Here is a 14,925-nt window from a genome sequence, read left to right on the forward strand (position 1 = left end):
CTCGCGGTCTTCTCACTACTCAGGTTAAAGAAACCCCAGCAGCTGTCTATAGTATTGAGTGTCCACTAGAATAGAAATAAAAGCGTTCTAACATCTCACCTGCTTGTTTTTCTTAAGGTATGTACACGTATGTACATGTACACTATTTTTATTAATAGAGGTTTCACTACTGAGGTTAAAAATGATATATAAGTCACTTAGATCACTTCTAAATGTTAATGTTTGGTTTATTTCAGTGTTTTATTTGTTCCTGAGTAAACCGGTTTGGCTGTGATTACAGTTAAGCTTCATAACATGTTACTCACAGTTAAATTAGGAGGGGACGGCAGTAAAAACTCCGGACCTGTGACATCATCACGTACGCAGGTGTTCCAATTGTACAAATCGCGAGTCCGTGCTCGCGTTCTCGGTGAGTACGGACTCACCGAGAACGCGAGTACGTACTCGCGTACTTGGGCATTGATAAACGGCCTGTGGCTCTCAGGCTGTGACCTCTGACCCCTCACACAGGAACTTCCTGTGATGATGCGTTCAAAGACCTCTGCTGAATCTACAGGTGGTTCACGTGGCATCATCATCTTCACCCCCTGATGTGCTCAGACTGATCTTATTGATGATGTCACACTAGGCCAGATGAGCCACATGTTTAGAAAATAAAACACATGAAGCCAGACAGATGTTCAGGTTGTTTTTAATCTCTGTATTAAATCACATTATTTTAAAAAACACAAAACACCTGCATCAGAGGGAAATTCAGTTTTTAGTCTTTGTTTGGTCCTCAGCTCATCACCAGCAGCCTGGCCCTGCTGCAGGTCAAATGTCAGGCTTTAGTGTTCTCATCAGTGTTCCTCTGCAGTAAGCCATCAGCAGTCAATAATCAGAGGAAAGTCTTGTAGTTAATCCGGACCCTGGACCTTCCACAGCGCCGGGTCCCGGTCAGATCGGCATGGTCTTCCCGGTGACGGTCCTCCTGATGGCGGACGCCGCCATGCCCCCATGAAGCGAATCCCGGCGCTGCCTCCGGGTAGCAGCGACACCAGGCAGCCGGCAATGACGGCGACCTGCAGGCGGCGCCCAGGGCGGTCAGTACGGTGCTGTGGAGGCTCAGCGCCGCGTACAAGGTCCCCCGAGAGCGCACAGGTACACGGCGGCTCCGGGGAGGTAGGGAGGCCGGCGGCCAGCCTGCTGGGCCCGCGGAGCACCGCGGCTGCCGCGATGGCGAACACCGAGCCAAGCGACCAGAGCAGCGCGAACTTGCGGGCGTAGAGCAGTAGCAGCGGGGCGTACAGCGCCGACAAGCCGAAGCAGAGAGCGGAGAACGACACGCACACGCCGAAAGCTAGCAGCCGCTGGCGGCGGCTCATGCCCGGCAGGCAGGGGTCCGGTTCGGCCGACCACGGCCACGACAAGCCGCCGCTTCTGCCCGAACTCTGTCCGGAAGTGCTGGCGGACCACGGGCTGGACCACCGGCCGAACCAGCTGCCCGGGACGGGCTCCGGGTCCCCCAGGTCCACCGCGGTGCTGGAGCCGGACTGGGAGATGGTCTTTGTGCTGCCGCCTTTGGACTGAGACAGGTACTCCTGGAGCTGTCGGTTCAGGTCCGCCATGACGGCCCGGCTAACAGGCTAACTGCTAGCAAAAAAAACCAAAAAAAAAACTTTTTCTTCTTCGCTGGTTCTTCTCAGAGTCTCCCTGCAGCTCGGCAAGCCGCCGCCCCCCGGAGGTCAGAAATAGAACTGCACCTGCCCGGAGTTTACTGGCAGAGGGAGACACGTGACGGGCTTTGTGACGTCATCGGATCAAACCGGAGCAAAGGCCGGGAGTCCGAGAGAGAGAGAACGAATATTAGTTTTAAATAAATGAAATTAAACTGCAGTGACAAGGGAATTCTTCCAGTGTGGGGTTAATAAAGTTTATATAATCAAGTCAAACACTCTTATTTCAACATCAGTGAAGCCTTCAGGGCCATATCAGCTGCTGTCAGTCAAACTGCTTTTAATGATAAAATCACACTCATTGATTGATGGTGTGTGTGTGTTTGCTGGAGTCTGATTTCTCCTCTTTAAAGTCACATGACTTCAGGAAGTTTTCAGCTGTTGTACTAAAATTAACCCTTCAGGTGATTGGCTGGAAGACTGACACACACAGCCATCTAGGGTGTGTGTGTGTCACTCAGAACAGCAGTCAAAGGACCACAGGGCAGCAGGTAACACACATGACACACATCTAAACCCATTTAAATACAACAGTCATGATTTATTTAACAAAAAGCCAAAACAGGAAGCAGCAGAGTCCATAACTGAGTTCTGTATCATGTGGTCCTGCATACGTCTGTCATAAAAACGTCTGTACAGGTGACAGCAAACTGATGAAAGGACAACATCAAAGTGCAGCTCGCACCAGCAGGTGTGACGTCAGTGCTGTCGTCTGACTGCGTTGACGAGAGTGAGAACAACAAGCGTAAACAGTTCCATCCCTCAAGTAGCAGGGGTGGGCTCTCACACTCTGCTCCTCTGTTTGGTTAAATAAATATGACTTCAGATTATTTCTTATTACATCCTGACATGTGACCCAGAATCCTTTAAACATCAGAACCAGCATCACACAGACACACACATACCTGCTAATCCAACATCCAATCAGAATCCTTCTTGAATGGTCTGTTTGTTCTGTAACCTCACAGCAGCCATATTGTTAACAAGTTTCCCTGAAAGTAAAAATGGGTCTGGGCTCTAATGAGCTAATAATGCAGGCAGGTGAGTTTTAAAAACATCCTTCCCCCATACAGGTGTTTATTTGAGAATCAGCCGTAAGCGTGTTTATTTTAACATGGAGACTATGGCAACTGACTCACTGCTGTCCCTGCTGGACGTCAGAGGAACTGCAGCTGCTGGTGTTTAGAGTTGGAGGCTGATGTCTGTGGCTGTGTCCCAATTCAGGGTCTGCACGCTTGAAGTACGCACACTACGCGTACTACGTACGGTGCGTACTACTAGTACGGGAAGTGCGGAAGTGAGAGGCTTGTGAAATGGGACGGTCTAGCCTTCGTCGCGCTGTTCAGGTTGCCTAGCAACCATGATACTAACCGCGAGAAACGTTTCATACAGCTTTGTGTGACAGAAATGAAGGAGAAAAAATGTTTTGTTGGTCATTCATTTTTGTCATGACATCACTTTGATTAGTTGAGACCACAGGACTGTAAAACATGATAGTTGGGCTTCATTCCTGTACTGAACAGTCATTTCAAGATTAGTTAGTAAATAATAATTAGCTAATGTTGTTCATGAGACTAAAGTCATCTCACTGTGGTAATGTTAATATAATATGGACAATATTATAGTATTGTCAGATTATGTATATACATATATATATATATATATACATATATATATATATATATATATGTATATATATATATATGAGCTTGAACTCTGGGTCAAAGATTCAAGTTGCAGTTATTTATATTTCCTATCACCTTAAATCTTCACTCAAAGACAAGTATCTCTGACAGTGTATATACAGATGTATTATATATAAGAGACAAACATTGTTCTTTCAATATGTTGGCATTACTAAATTTGGCTCAATGCTTACATATATGTGTAAAAAGGAAAACGTACGAGCTGTGATAACTGTTTCTGATAGAATGAAGATCAGACTGATATATGAAATATTCCTTTATTGGGTGAGAAAATCAGAGCATGTCATAACTGCTTTAAGTCAAACAGAATAGATATCAGAGCCTTAAACAGGCTGACTTCTGCTAAATGGGTCAAACTGGGCAGAAAGTCTACAAACACATAACATCCTTATAGAATATGATGTAACACTATAGATCAACTTAGCTCAGAATATATAAAGCATATAAACAATTACAGCAATATGATGCAACAAACACAGCAGTGCTACTAATCCAAAATACTCAAAGCTTCATAGAACTGAAACAAACATTTATTTTTAGCTCCATCCTGCTGCTGATACATACTTTAGGTTTCTGAATATTAAACTTGTTGCTGCCTTTCATAGTGTGTAACTTGAAGGCCCTGAGTACTTTCTCCCACACTGAAAACACTGGGATGATAACATTATTTGAACATTACCTAATAAGACTGATTCAGGACAGACAATTAGTTATGTTAAACGTTCCTAGCAGTCCTTCACAAACAGGGAACAGTCTGTCTATTCTCTCCATCTGTCAGCTGCTGCTGGCTCTTCCTCCTGCTCTTCCTCACACACTGCTGAGTTTGTCCTGGTGGATCATCAGGGGTGCAAAGCCTCACAGATGATGTGCAGCAGTGGGTCCCTCAGTCTGTCCTCACTCTGGACACTTGCAGTTGTCACACATGGAAATCAAATGTGTGATAAGCTGCAGGATTCAAACACAAGTGTAACTTATAAATACATGTTCATACTTTTATTCCACAATCAGAGAGAAAGAAACAGAGAGAGAGTGCAGGACAGACAGACAGGTGACAGTCTCAGGTGTACACACTGCTACAAAACAGCACAAGAGAAGGAGGATTTAGTGTTTGTGTTATTACGAGTGCTAAACAAGAAGAGTTCCCAGATGGTCCAGTGGACACATGTGTGACTCCTGTGATTAAAGCATCTTTCTTTCAGCTTAACGAGTGAACCGTCAGCTCGTTCAAACACACGTTAAAGTCCGTTTGACTCGACACCACCGAACAGAGGCAGCAATATAACATAGCTAACATTAACAGTGCAGTGAATCCTGCTTGTGCCGTCATATTCAGGACTGCAAACCGAGCAGCATCACTGACTTTCAGCTTGTTGTGTTTGTGGATATATGACTGACTTTAATTATCCATAAAATCATCACATTCTCTGTAAGATTAACGTCGACTATTGAACGGCGTATATTTTACAGTAAAGGCTTTAAAACCAAGTTACCGCTGAAAGTACAAACATCACTAATGTCACATAACTTTCCCGACATGTGGCCAACAGTAATGTTTTAATGTTCTTAAACATTTGCACATAAATAAGTGACATAATATTCAGTACTTACTTTTGACAGTTCACTCTTCGGCCGCTCCCTTCTGCTGTATTTTGCGGCAAAATTATCCACACCCACCACCGCGCTATGAATTGTGGGATATATGGGACCACGAAGCGTGCACCGGACCACGCTTGATATTTGGGCAAATCGACGGCGCATTTGGAGTATGCATTTGAAGTACACTTTGAATTGGGACAGCTGTCGTCGCGTGGCGGTGATGTAATCGCACTTGAAATGCGTACTTCAAGCGTGCATACCCTGAATTGGGACACAGCCTGTCTTTCATTTGTGCTTCAACAACAACAACAGCAACAATCTTTATTTATAGAGCACATTTAAAAACCAACGGTATACCAAAGTGCTTAACAAAGAGCAAGGAAATAACACAAGTATTATAAACCGTATTATAAGTATTATAAACGCAGTCACACCTTCAATGAAGGTGTGACTGTGGTGTCTTGAAATTGTCTGTTTATTTTTACGCAGAGTTCAAAATCTCAGTCAGTGAGGAGTCAGGCTCAAAATGCCAGACATAGTTTGTCACCTTCAATGAAGGTGTGACTGCGTTCACAGGTGCTGTTCTGTGATTGGCCAGTGCAGGCGTGAATTCACCACTCGGAGCTGCAGTAACGTCTCTCTGTGTCTCCAGCAGATGGCGCTCTCTCAGATTACCCCCACCCTGTTTCTCAGTGGGGCCGACGCCCCTCTCAATGCAGCACTGGTGTCGAAGAAAGGCATCACACTGATTGTCAATGCCACACTGAGCCACGCCTGCCCCGCCTACCCAGGGGTGGAGTGCCTGCGGGTCCCTGTGTCCGACCTGCCGAGCGCCCACCTCGGGGATTACTTTGATTGGGTGGCTAAGCGTATCCATGGTAACTGTGGCGGCGGGACGCTGGTGCACTGTGCCGCCGGGATGAGCCGCTCTCCAGCGCTGGTGATGGCGTACCTGATGCGCTACAGGGGCGTGACACTGCAGCAGGCGCACCACTGGGTGCAGGAGAGCCGGCCCTGCGTCCGGCTGAACGCTGGCTTTTGGGAGCAGCTGCTGCAGTATGAGAAGAGGCTGTACGGGAGGAACACCGTCAGGGTGGCCCCAGAGCCGCCACCCAGGACACCGCAGCTGGCCAGGCCTCAGCAGCAGAGGGGCCCGTTAACACTGGTGCCCAGGTCACCGCTGATGTCCCGTGCTCAGGCGACATCATCAGCAAGCCAATCCAGGAGGGGATCCAAAACCATCAAAGTCTGAAACTCAAACACCTGGATCCTCAGAGTGATCCCTGCACACACCCTGGTCCCTGAACACAGCTGCCTCCCTTCACAACCCGGATCCCTGCACACACCTGGATCCCTGAACACACCCGGATCCCTACACACACCCGGATCCCTGAACACACCCGGATCCCTGCACACACCTGCACACACCTGGATCCCTGAACACACCTGGATCCCTGCACGCATCTGGATCCCTGAACACACCCGGATCCCTGCACACACCCGGATCCCTGCACACACCCGGATCCCTGCACACACCTGTCTCCCTGAACGCATCCGGATCCCTGAACACACCTGGATCCCCGCATACACCTGAAGCAGGTCTCTGAGCATGCTCAGTTCTTTTCAGTTTTTCCCGGCCCATTCCCTCTTCATGTTTACATTTTGGCCCCGGGCCATGTGTCAGCTTGGTCCGGCCCTGCTGAGCCCACCTCAGCACCACCAGCATTAACTATGTGTTGTTCTTGCTTTGAGTCTAATGATGATTCTGTTCAAATGTAAAAGTACGAAATAAATGTAATAAAAAATGTATAAGATTAAAAAAACTACGTGTCCTCTCGTACTAACAGCTAATGTGTGTAAAAAAAATCCTCACTGTGGGACTTTTTCCTGGCAGATGTTGGTGCTTATATCTCACAGGGAATAATAAGCCAACAGGAGCAATGATCCTGGAACCACTGCAAACCCCAGAGCCAGCTCCACGGAGCACTCGCTCTGTCTCAGAACCACAAACATGTTGGTGGGATATCGTCCCACCCAACACCAGGACAGGTGGAGGAACGAGGGCCATCAGTATGTGACTATCACTGCTCCTTATTTCAGAAAACTGCGTTACGTGTCAGATTGAACGACATCATTGAGAGAAAGACCTTTAGAACAGAGGTGTCAAACATAAGGCCTGGGGCCCAGAATCGGCCTGGCAGAGACTCCAGTCAGGCCCTCTGGATCGCTTTAAAACACGTGAAAGAAGAAGGAAGGCATAAACTTTGTATTTTTCCCCATGTTTTATTAGGTTTACAGCATCTCTACATGAGCTCCAAATCAAGGGGCTTAATATTGTAAAGACCCTAGAGTAATACATTGTATACTTCCAAAGCACCCCCCACTGGTGGCCCAAGAGTCAAACGCCTTCTCCATTTTCCATGTAGGCTGGTTGAGCAAACTCTCAGCCACCACTGAATGTCTTTGAGAGACTGAAGAGCTCATCCACTGCTCCACGACCAGGACCAGGAACAGACACACTCCCCTCTCCAGTACCCTGCCATGGACTTTACCGGGGAGGCCGAGGAGTAGTTGGAGCGCATTCTCCCGTCCCCATTCTTAGAGCTCCCCTCGCCATCTGCCGATCCAGAAGCACCACCCCAAATCTCCACTTAATGTTGCAGAGACCTGCCGGCCAGGACAGCCATTCAACATCCAGACCAGGAGCCCTCTGTGCATCGCAACTACGTCAGAGATCTCACCCTCAGGGGTGGGCAAGTTGGCCCCTCATCCCAGACTTCCACGACAGGAAGTGTGTCAGTGGGATCAAGAAGGTCCACAAAATATTCCTTCCCCTAAAAGACTAAGTAGCAATTAATATTAAAAGTAGCTGTAGGTCCTCTCCAGCTATGAGTTATCTGCTTTAAGATGTGAATTTGAGAGTTATACCAGCGAGGAGGCTCTCGTTTAAGAAGTAAAATTATTAACAAGATAATCGACCTCTGTTGGAGTAGCGTTCAGGTAGCTGCTCTGCTCTATGTTGGTACAGGGCATTGAAGATGATAACAGTGGGTGGATTATATTCTTAAACTTAGTTACAGCACTTTCAGAAAGACATCTACTGTGATAAAGTCTACTCTCCACTGCTGTGTAATCAATTATTGTAAATGTAAATGTTATCAGGAAATGATCAGACAGCAGAGGGTTTTCAGGAAACACTGTTAAATGTTCAGTTTAAAGAGGAACAGGAGGAACTGTGCAGCAGTCAGGAGGGAGAGCAGCTGGGACTGAAGGAGGAGCCTGAAGTTCATAATGATCCTGTGCAGTACGAGGAAGAGATGGAGCGTCAGCGCAGACTGCTGACGCTCAGGGTGGCGCTGTCACTTGGTGTTCGCTCGCTTTGTGGTAGAGTATCACTTCCTGTTCAAACACAGTAGTGTTTCTGAGTAGCTTATCTGCTTAGCAATTTAATTAAAATCTTTTAGATACATTCCTTTTTCATAGTATAATCTAGTGATGGGTAGATGAGGCCTCGTGAAGCGTTTCTGTCAGGGCTCTGTGTGCAGGCGGATGGAGAGGTGGATCCAATCGCAGGACTCAGACACTGAATTGTAACTTAAACCTCAGCTTTATTGCTGGCACAAAAACAAAACATAAACTGAGCAATGGTAGCGAATACTGAACACTAACATGGAAACACACAGGCATAGTCTGATGGTACGACGCAACACCGGGTTGAGGAAAACACAGGGCTTAAATACACAGGGTAGTAATGAGGGAATGGGCAACGGAAGGGAGACACAGCTGGGAGAGATCAGGGCTAACGAGACGGGGGTACCAAGCTGCACACACTAACATAAGACAAAGACTTTCACAATAAAACGGGAAACATGAATTACTGAACAAGCACGCAGACTTAACACTGAGAGACAGAAAATACCACATGGAACTCAAATACATGAAACCACAAATCCTAAAGCACGGAATGAACAGAAACATGAACTCTAATAATAACCATCATCATCACCACCACAAGAGAATGAGAAAACAATCCAAAACACCAAGATAACTGAAACACAAAGTACCAGAGAAACATAAAGAATAATCCATGATGCAAAAGTAAACCAAAACATAATAAACTCAAAATACTGGGTCCGACGGACCCAGAACCGTGACAGTTTCAGCACATTCCCCAAACTGTATCGATACTGTGTCGACACAATGTTGCTGTTTTGCTCCATACTGACACCTGCTGGACCTTAAATATCATTGCAGGCAACTTACTTGAGACTCACAACAGACACTGATTCAATGACCTAGTCATACTTGTACACTAAGGTATTGTACTTTCCATGGAATCATTTTATATCTTTTACATTTCAAATATTGTAGACATCTATAAAATATATTGTGAATGACACTAAGTGAAAATTAAAATGAAAGTATTGTGAATGTAATATTACCCATTTGACTCAGAGTTTATTATAAAATTCTATTCAGAAAAATAAGTTTATCCAATGTTTTTGCATTCAGTCTATTGTGTTTTTTTGACACCATTTCCCCAGCTTTGGAAAACTCACAGGCACAGATGAAGCTGGGGTACACAAAGACTGTAAAGCCAGGTGGAAAAGGTTCAGATAAGATGTCTTCCTTTCCCCCAGTACCTTAGAGGATTCTCTGATCTTGGAATGTTTCTCTCCGACACTCTCCACAATACTAAGGGGTTGGCAGTCCCTTCTAATAAAATTCAGGACTGCCTGGTCCAGAACAGTCTTCCTAGATGCTTGATTTCAAAATAATAAAACACATATTAATAATAAAAAATAAAAAAAATGATGATAAAGCTGTTCAGTGTCAATATAGCCTGACCTGTGTTCATTCTCGGTGTCTTTGTCTCCTCATTTTCATGTTTGGGTTCTCTGTAATGCCTAAACATTAAGGAGGTGCTTTTGTTTGTGTAAGAAAGCTCCGCAGAACAGATGCGACATTTAACCTGCATAAAATGAAATAAATAATTTACACTTCAACTCACATTGCTGTTTTTCCTATTCTGATAGATTACACTGAAACTAACAGTTACCTTATTTGCAGTTAAAAGATCAAAATGATCCCACACAGCAGAAACATTTCTTTTTCTTTCGGGCTCCATTTTGTTATGGAGAGATGTGTTTTGTTTTATTTTTTAATCTTTGCGAGAGTAATTTCATGGTTGGTTTTTTTTGTGGTGACTCATTCCATTGGCAGATGCGGATGCGGTACTTTTTAAACACAGTTTGGCGCGTTGGCAATGAGCGATACAGCAGCTGTATCGATCACGTGACTTTTTCTTAAAGCGATGCACGCACCGATACAGGCTTCGCTAGGTGAGCTTGATACATGCGTCGGTGCGTCAGTGTTGCTGGACCCATCACTAGTATAATCCTCACGTGCTTCATCTGAATCACCCTTTCCGTGTACTCACTACCTAATTTATAGCCAAAGTATTCACTCACTGTCTCTGTACTGTTTCGCTAGCTTAGCTTAGCTCGTAGCCGACTCGTTAGCACCATGGCTACTTCACCTGTCCCTCCTGCACTTTCCTGCTCATTGTGTCAGATGTTTAGTTACTCCTCGGCCTCCTTTAGCAGTAATGATACCTGTAACAAATGTAGTATATTTGCAGCTCTGGAGGCCAGGATTACTGAATTGGAGACTCGGCTTTGCACCCTTCATTCACCCGTAGCTAGCCAGGCCCCTGTAGCTGGTGCAGCCGAAGATAGCGTAGGCCCCGCTACCTGTTCCCCGGCAGACCCCAAGCAGCTGGGGAAAGAGGGCGGCTGGGTGACGGTGAGGAGGAAGCATAGTCTTAAACTGAAGCCCCAGGTACACCACCAACCTGTTCATGTGTCTAACCGTTTTTCCCCACTCGGCGACACACCCGCCGGGGGTCAAACTCTGGTAATTGGTGATTCTGTTCTCAGACATGTGAAGCTAGAGACACCGGCAACCATAGTCAATTGTCTTCCAGGGGCCAGAGCAGGCGACATTGAAGGAAATTTAAAACTGCTGGCTAAGGGTAAACGTAAATACAGTAAGATCATAATTCACGTCGGCAGTAATGACACCCGGTTACGCCAATCGGAGGTCACTAAAATCAATATTGAATCGGTGTGTAACTTTGCCAAAACAATGTGGGACTCTGTAGTTTTCTCTGGTCCCCTCCCCAATCAGACCAGGAGTGACATGTTTAGCCGCATGTTCTCCTTAAATTGCTGGCTGTCTGAGTGGTGTCCCAGAAACGATGTGGGCTTCATAGATAATTGGCAAACCTTCTGGAGGAAACCTGGTCTTGTTAGGAGAGACGGCATCCATCCCACTTTGGATGGAGCAGCTCTCATTTCTAGAAATATGGACAAATTTATTAAACCCCCCAAAATATGACTATCCAGAGTTGGGACCAGGAAGCAGAGTTGCAGTCTTACACGCCTCTCTGCAGCTTCCCTCCTCCTGCTACCCCCCCAAAAACCCATCTCCATTGAGACTGTGTCAGCTCCCAAACAGACAAAAAACAAACCAAAAACCAGCAATAAACAACTTAAACATAAAAAATCACAAAGAAAGAACAATACAGTATCCACATCTGAACCAAAGAGTAAAACAGTGAAATGTGGATTATTAAATATTAGGTCTCTCTCCTCCAAGTCTCTGTTAGTACATGACTTAATACAGGGAGTGCAGAATTATTAGGCAAGTTGTATTTTTGAGGAATAATTTTATTATTGAACAACAACCATGTTCTCAATGAACCCAAAAAACTCATTAATATCAAAGCTGAATGTTTTTGGAAGTAGTTTTTAGTTTTAGCTATTTTAGGGGGATATCTGTGTGTGCAGATGACTATTACTGTGCATAATTATTAGGCAACTTAACAAAAAACAAATATATACCCATTTCAATTATTTATTTTTACCAGTGAAACCAATATAACATCTCCACATTCACAAATATACATTTCTGACATTCAAAAACAAAACAAAAACAAATCAGCGACCAATATAGCCACCTTTCTTTGCAAGGACACTCAAAAGCCTGCCATCCATGGATTCTGTCAGTGTTTTGATCTGTTCACCATCAACATTGCGTGCAGCAGCAACCACAGCCTCCCAGACACTGTTCAGAGAGGTGTACTGTTTTCCCTCCTTGTAAATCTCACATTTGATGATGGACCACAGGTTCTCAATGGGGTTCAGATCAGGTGAACAAGGAGGCCATGTCATTAGTTTTTCTTCTTTTATACCCTTTCTTGCCAGCCACGCTGTGGAGTACTTGGACGCGTGTGATGGAGCATTGTCCTGCATGAAAATCATGTTTTTCTTGAAGGATGCAGACTTCTTCCTGTACCACTGCTTGAAGAAGGTGTCTTCCAGAAACTGGAAGTAGGACTGGGAGTTGAGCTTGACTCCATCCTCAACCCGAAAAGGCCCCACAAGCTCATCTTTGATGATACCAGCCCAAACCAAGGGCGTAGATTTGGTTTTGGCATTGGTGGGGACGGATGATTCAACCACCGAACCCTGCCCTGTTTCCCCCCCCCCCTTTTTGTCTTTGCTTCTTGATAAAAAGAAGGAGAAATATACTTGTCTACATATGCTATTCTACATGCTTTTAAACCATTTAAAATTACAATTCATAGTTTTATATGTGAATTATATAATGTTAAATTACTATTAAACACATGACTAAAGTATTTTAGACTTCAGTTTACTTCAGCCATATTCCATATAAATCAGGTATCATACAAAAATAAAAACAGCTTCAAATACAGTCATGACAATAAAAGAATACGACTTTAAGGACTTAAGAACATTGCTTCAGTTATAGTACACCAACATCTCTTATACATTAGCACTAAGGGAACACTGAATGACCTGGTGGTTTTTGTCCATAAAACCACTCATCTAAGATTACCACAAAATTATTATTATGTGCTTGATGTGCCTCACCTTTGGCCCTGGCTCTTCCCCTCTGACTGCACTAGGACATATTGCCACTTGATAAAATAACACATTGATTCGTGCCATATAAAAAGTGAGACATGTCGATTCAGATTCTTTGTCAAATGTACACTAATGAATCAATTTACATCAGCAGCCTAACAATTGTCATGATAATAAATACTAGTTAATCTATAGCACCAAATCATCAGTCAGTCACCTGTGACCTCGCCTCTTCACCTCTGAGCTACAACATGGCAGAGCTGCCTCTGTCACCTGATAAATAACAGTGAGACATTCCAAATACATGCAGTCACACATGTGCTTCAAATACAGTAATGAACCACCAAGTCATCATCCAATTTCACCTGTGATCTTGTATCGCCATTGCTCTCTGAGCTCTGTGTTGGTTCTTCTGTCACCTGACAAATAGGACATACATGACAATAAGAATAAAATAGCTGCTTCAGTGTTTCTGTCAATTTGTGCAGATCTTGACTCATCAGTAATGTTTGTAGGGTGAGTGCATTTTTAAAACAATTTGTGCAAACTGCACTACAAGGTGGAATATTTGCAAAATCATGACTACCTCATGATAAATTGTCTCAAAAATCAACCCTATGAATATGTCAGTGCCATTAGGATGAAATTATTGTGTCACCAACATTTTAACGTTAGACATCATTTTAACAGCCTCTGTAAACTAATATCCTGGCTTGCTCGAGGCTGCCATTTTCTCTGACACTTTCAATCAAAATTAGAAATGCTACTCTGGGAGACTGAGATAACTAATAGTGCTGCCTGTTGTGCAGTTAGTTTCCAAAACATGTTATTCATGGTTACATACAATTTTAGACTCATGTGGGCCAAAGCCGGGCATAGCCTGTAACGTTATTATGACGGACACATTTTATGAGTGAGCTTAACTTTAAGTGACTGACAGGTTTCTTTGAAAAATACTTTCTTATATCCAGGTTCTTCCTTTTTGCTGCCATCCTCCTCTCCTCCTTGCAGGTCCTCGCAGCGCAGGCTTGTCGCTGCTAAAACTAAACCGAGCTCCCTGAAAGGCACAGCCAATCACATTGGCCATATTTGTCACATGAGGTAGGTCTCCAGTAGCGAACGTAATTTAAATCTTTCTGCACCGCTGGGTGAATGAGACGCTGACAGATCGGTTTTTTTTTTTTTTCTCTTTCTATCGGGTTTGTTTTTCTTTACTCGAAGACATCAAATTATTGGTGAGGACAATTCAATAATCGCTGGATATTGGTGGGGACATGTCCCTTCCGTCCATGCCAAATCTACGCCCTTGGCCCAAACCAGTACTCCACCTCCACCTTGCTGGCGTCTGAGTGGGACTGGAGCTCTCTGCCCTTTACCAATCCAGCCACGGGCCCATCCATCTGGCCCATCAAGACTCACTCTCATTTCATCAGTCCATAAAACCTTAGAAAAATCAGTCTTGAGATATTTCTTGGCCCAGTCTTGACGTTTCAGCTTGTGTGTCTTGTTCAGTGGTGGTCGTCTTTCAGCCTTTCTTACCTTGGCCATGTCTCTGAGTATTGCACACCTTGTGCTTTTGGGCACTCCAGTGATGTTGCAGCTCTGAAATATGGCCAAACTGGTGGCAAGTGGCATCTTGGCAGCTGCACGCTTGACTTTTCTCAGTTCATGGGCAGTTATTTTGCGCCTTGGTTTTTCCACACGCTTCTTGCGACCCTGTTGACTATTTTGAATGAAACGCTTGATTGTTCGATGATCACGCTTCAGAAGCTTTGCAATTTTAAGACTGCTGCATCCCTCTGCAAGATATCTCACTATTTTTGACTTTTCTGAGCCTGTCAAGTCCTTCTTTTGACCCATTTTGCCAAAGGAAAGGAAGTTGCCTAATAATTATGCACACCTGATATAGGGTGTTGATGTCATTAGACCACACCCCTTCTCATTACAGAGATG

At 44.6% G+C, this 14,925-nt stretch overlaps 2 protein-coding genes across 6 annotated transcripts; one reads left to right on the top strand and one right to left on the bottom strand.

Annotated features, from left to right (window-relative positions):
• Window positions 1-675: 675 nt before the first annotated feature.
• On the bottom strand, window positions 676-1,644 carry sft2d3 (SFT2 domain containing 3). The gene is given in 5 exon segments (XM_003458121.5): window positions 676-998; window positions 1,001-1,069; window positions 1,072-1,128; window positions 1,131-1,158; window positions 1,161-1,644. Coding segments are annotated over 5 exon segments (663 nt in total). The 5' UTR covers window positions 1,608-1,644; the 3' UTR covers window positions 676-936.
• A 345-nt stretch (window positions 1,645-1,989) lies between these two features.
• si:ch1073-184j22.2 (dual specificity protein phosphatase 18) lies at window positions 1,990-6,821 on the top strand. Of its 5 annotated transcripts, none has more exons than XM_005476849.4 (2): window positions 1,990-2,206; window positions 5,670-6,821. In XM_005476849.4, the coding sequence occupies exons 1-2, from the start codon at window positions 2,024-2,026 to the stop codon at window positions 6,267-6,269; spliced, it is 783 nt and encodes a 260-aa protein (XP_005476906.1). In that variant the 5' UTR covers window positions 1,990-2,023; the 3' UTR covers window positions 6,270-6,821. The 5 variants fall into 5 exon arrangements, with proteins under 5 accessions (XP_005476906.1, XP_003458188.2, XP_005476908.1 ...); XM_003458140.5 differs by having other exon boundaries at window positions 5,673-6,821; XM_005476851.3 differs by lacking the exon at window positions 1,990-2,206 and adding an exon at window positions 2,658-2,756 and having other exon boundaries at window positions 5,673-6,821.
• Window positions 6,822-14,925: the final 8,104 nt, after the last annotated feature.

Source organism: Oreochromis niloticus, linkage group LG18 (assembly GCF_001858045.2).
Source record: "Oreochromis niloticus isolate F11D_XX linkage group LG18, O_niloticus_UMD_NMBU, whole genome shotgun sequence".
Classification (NCBI taxonomy): Eukaryota; Metazoa; Chordata; class Actinopteri; order Cichliformes; family Cichlidae; genus Oreochromis; species Oreochromis niloticus.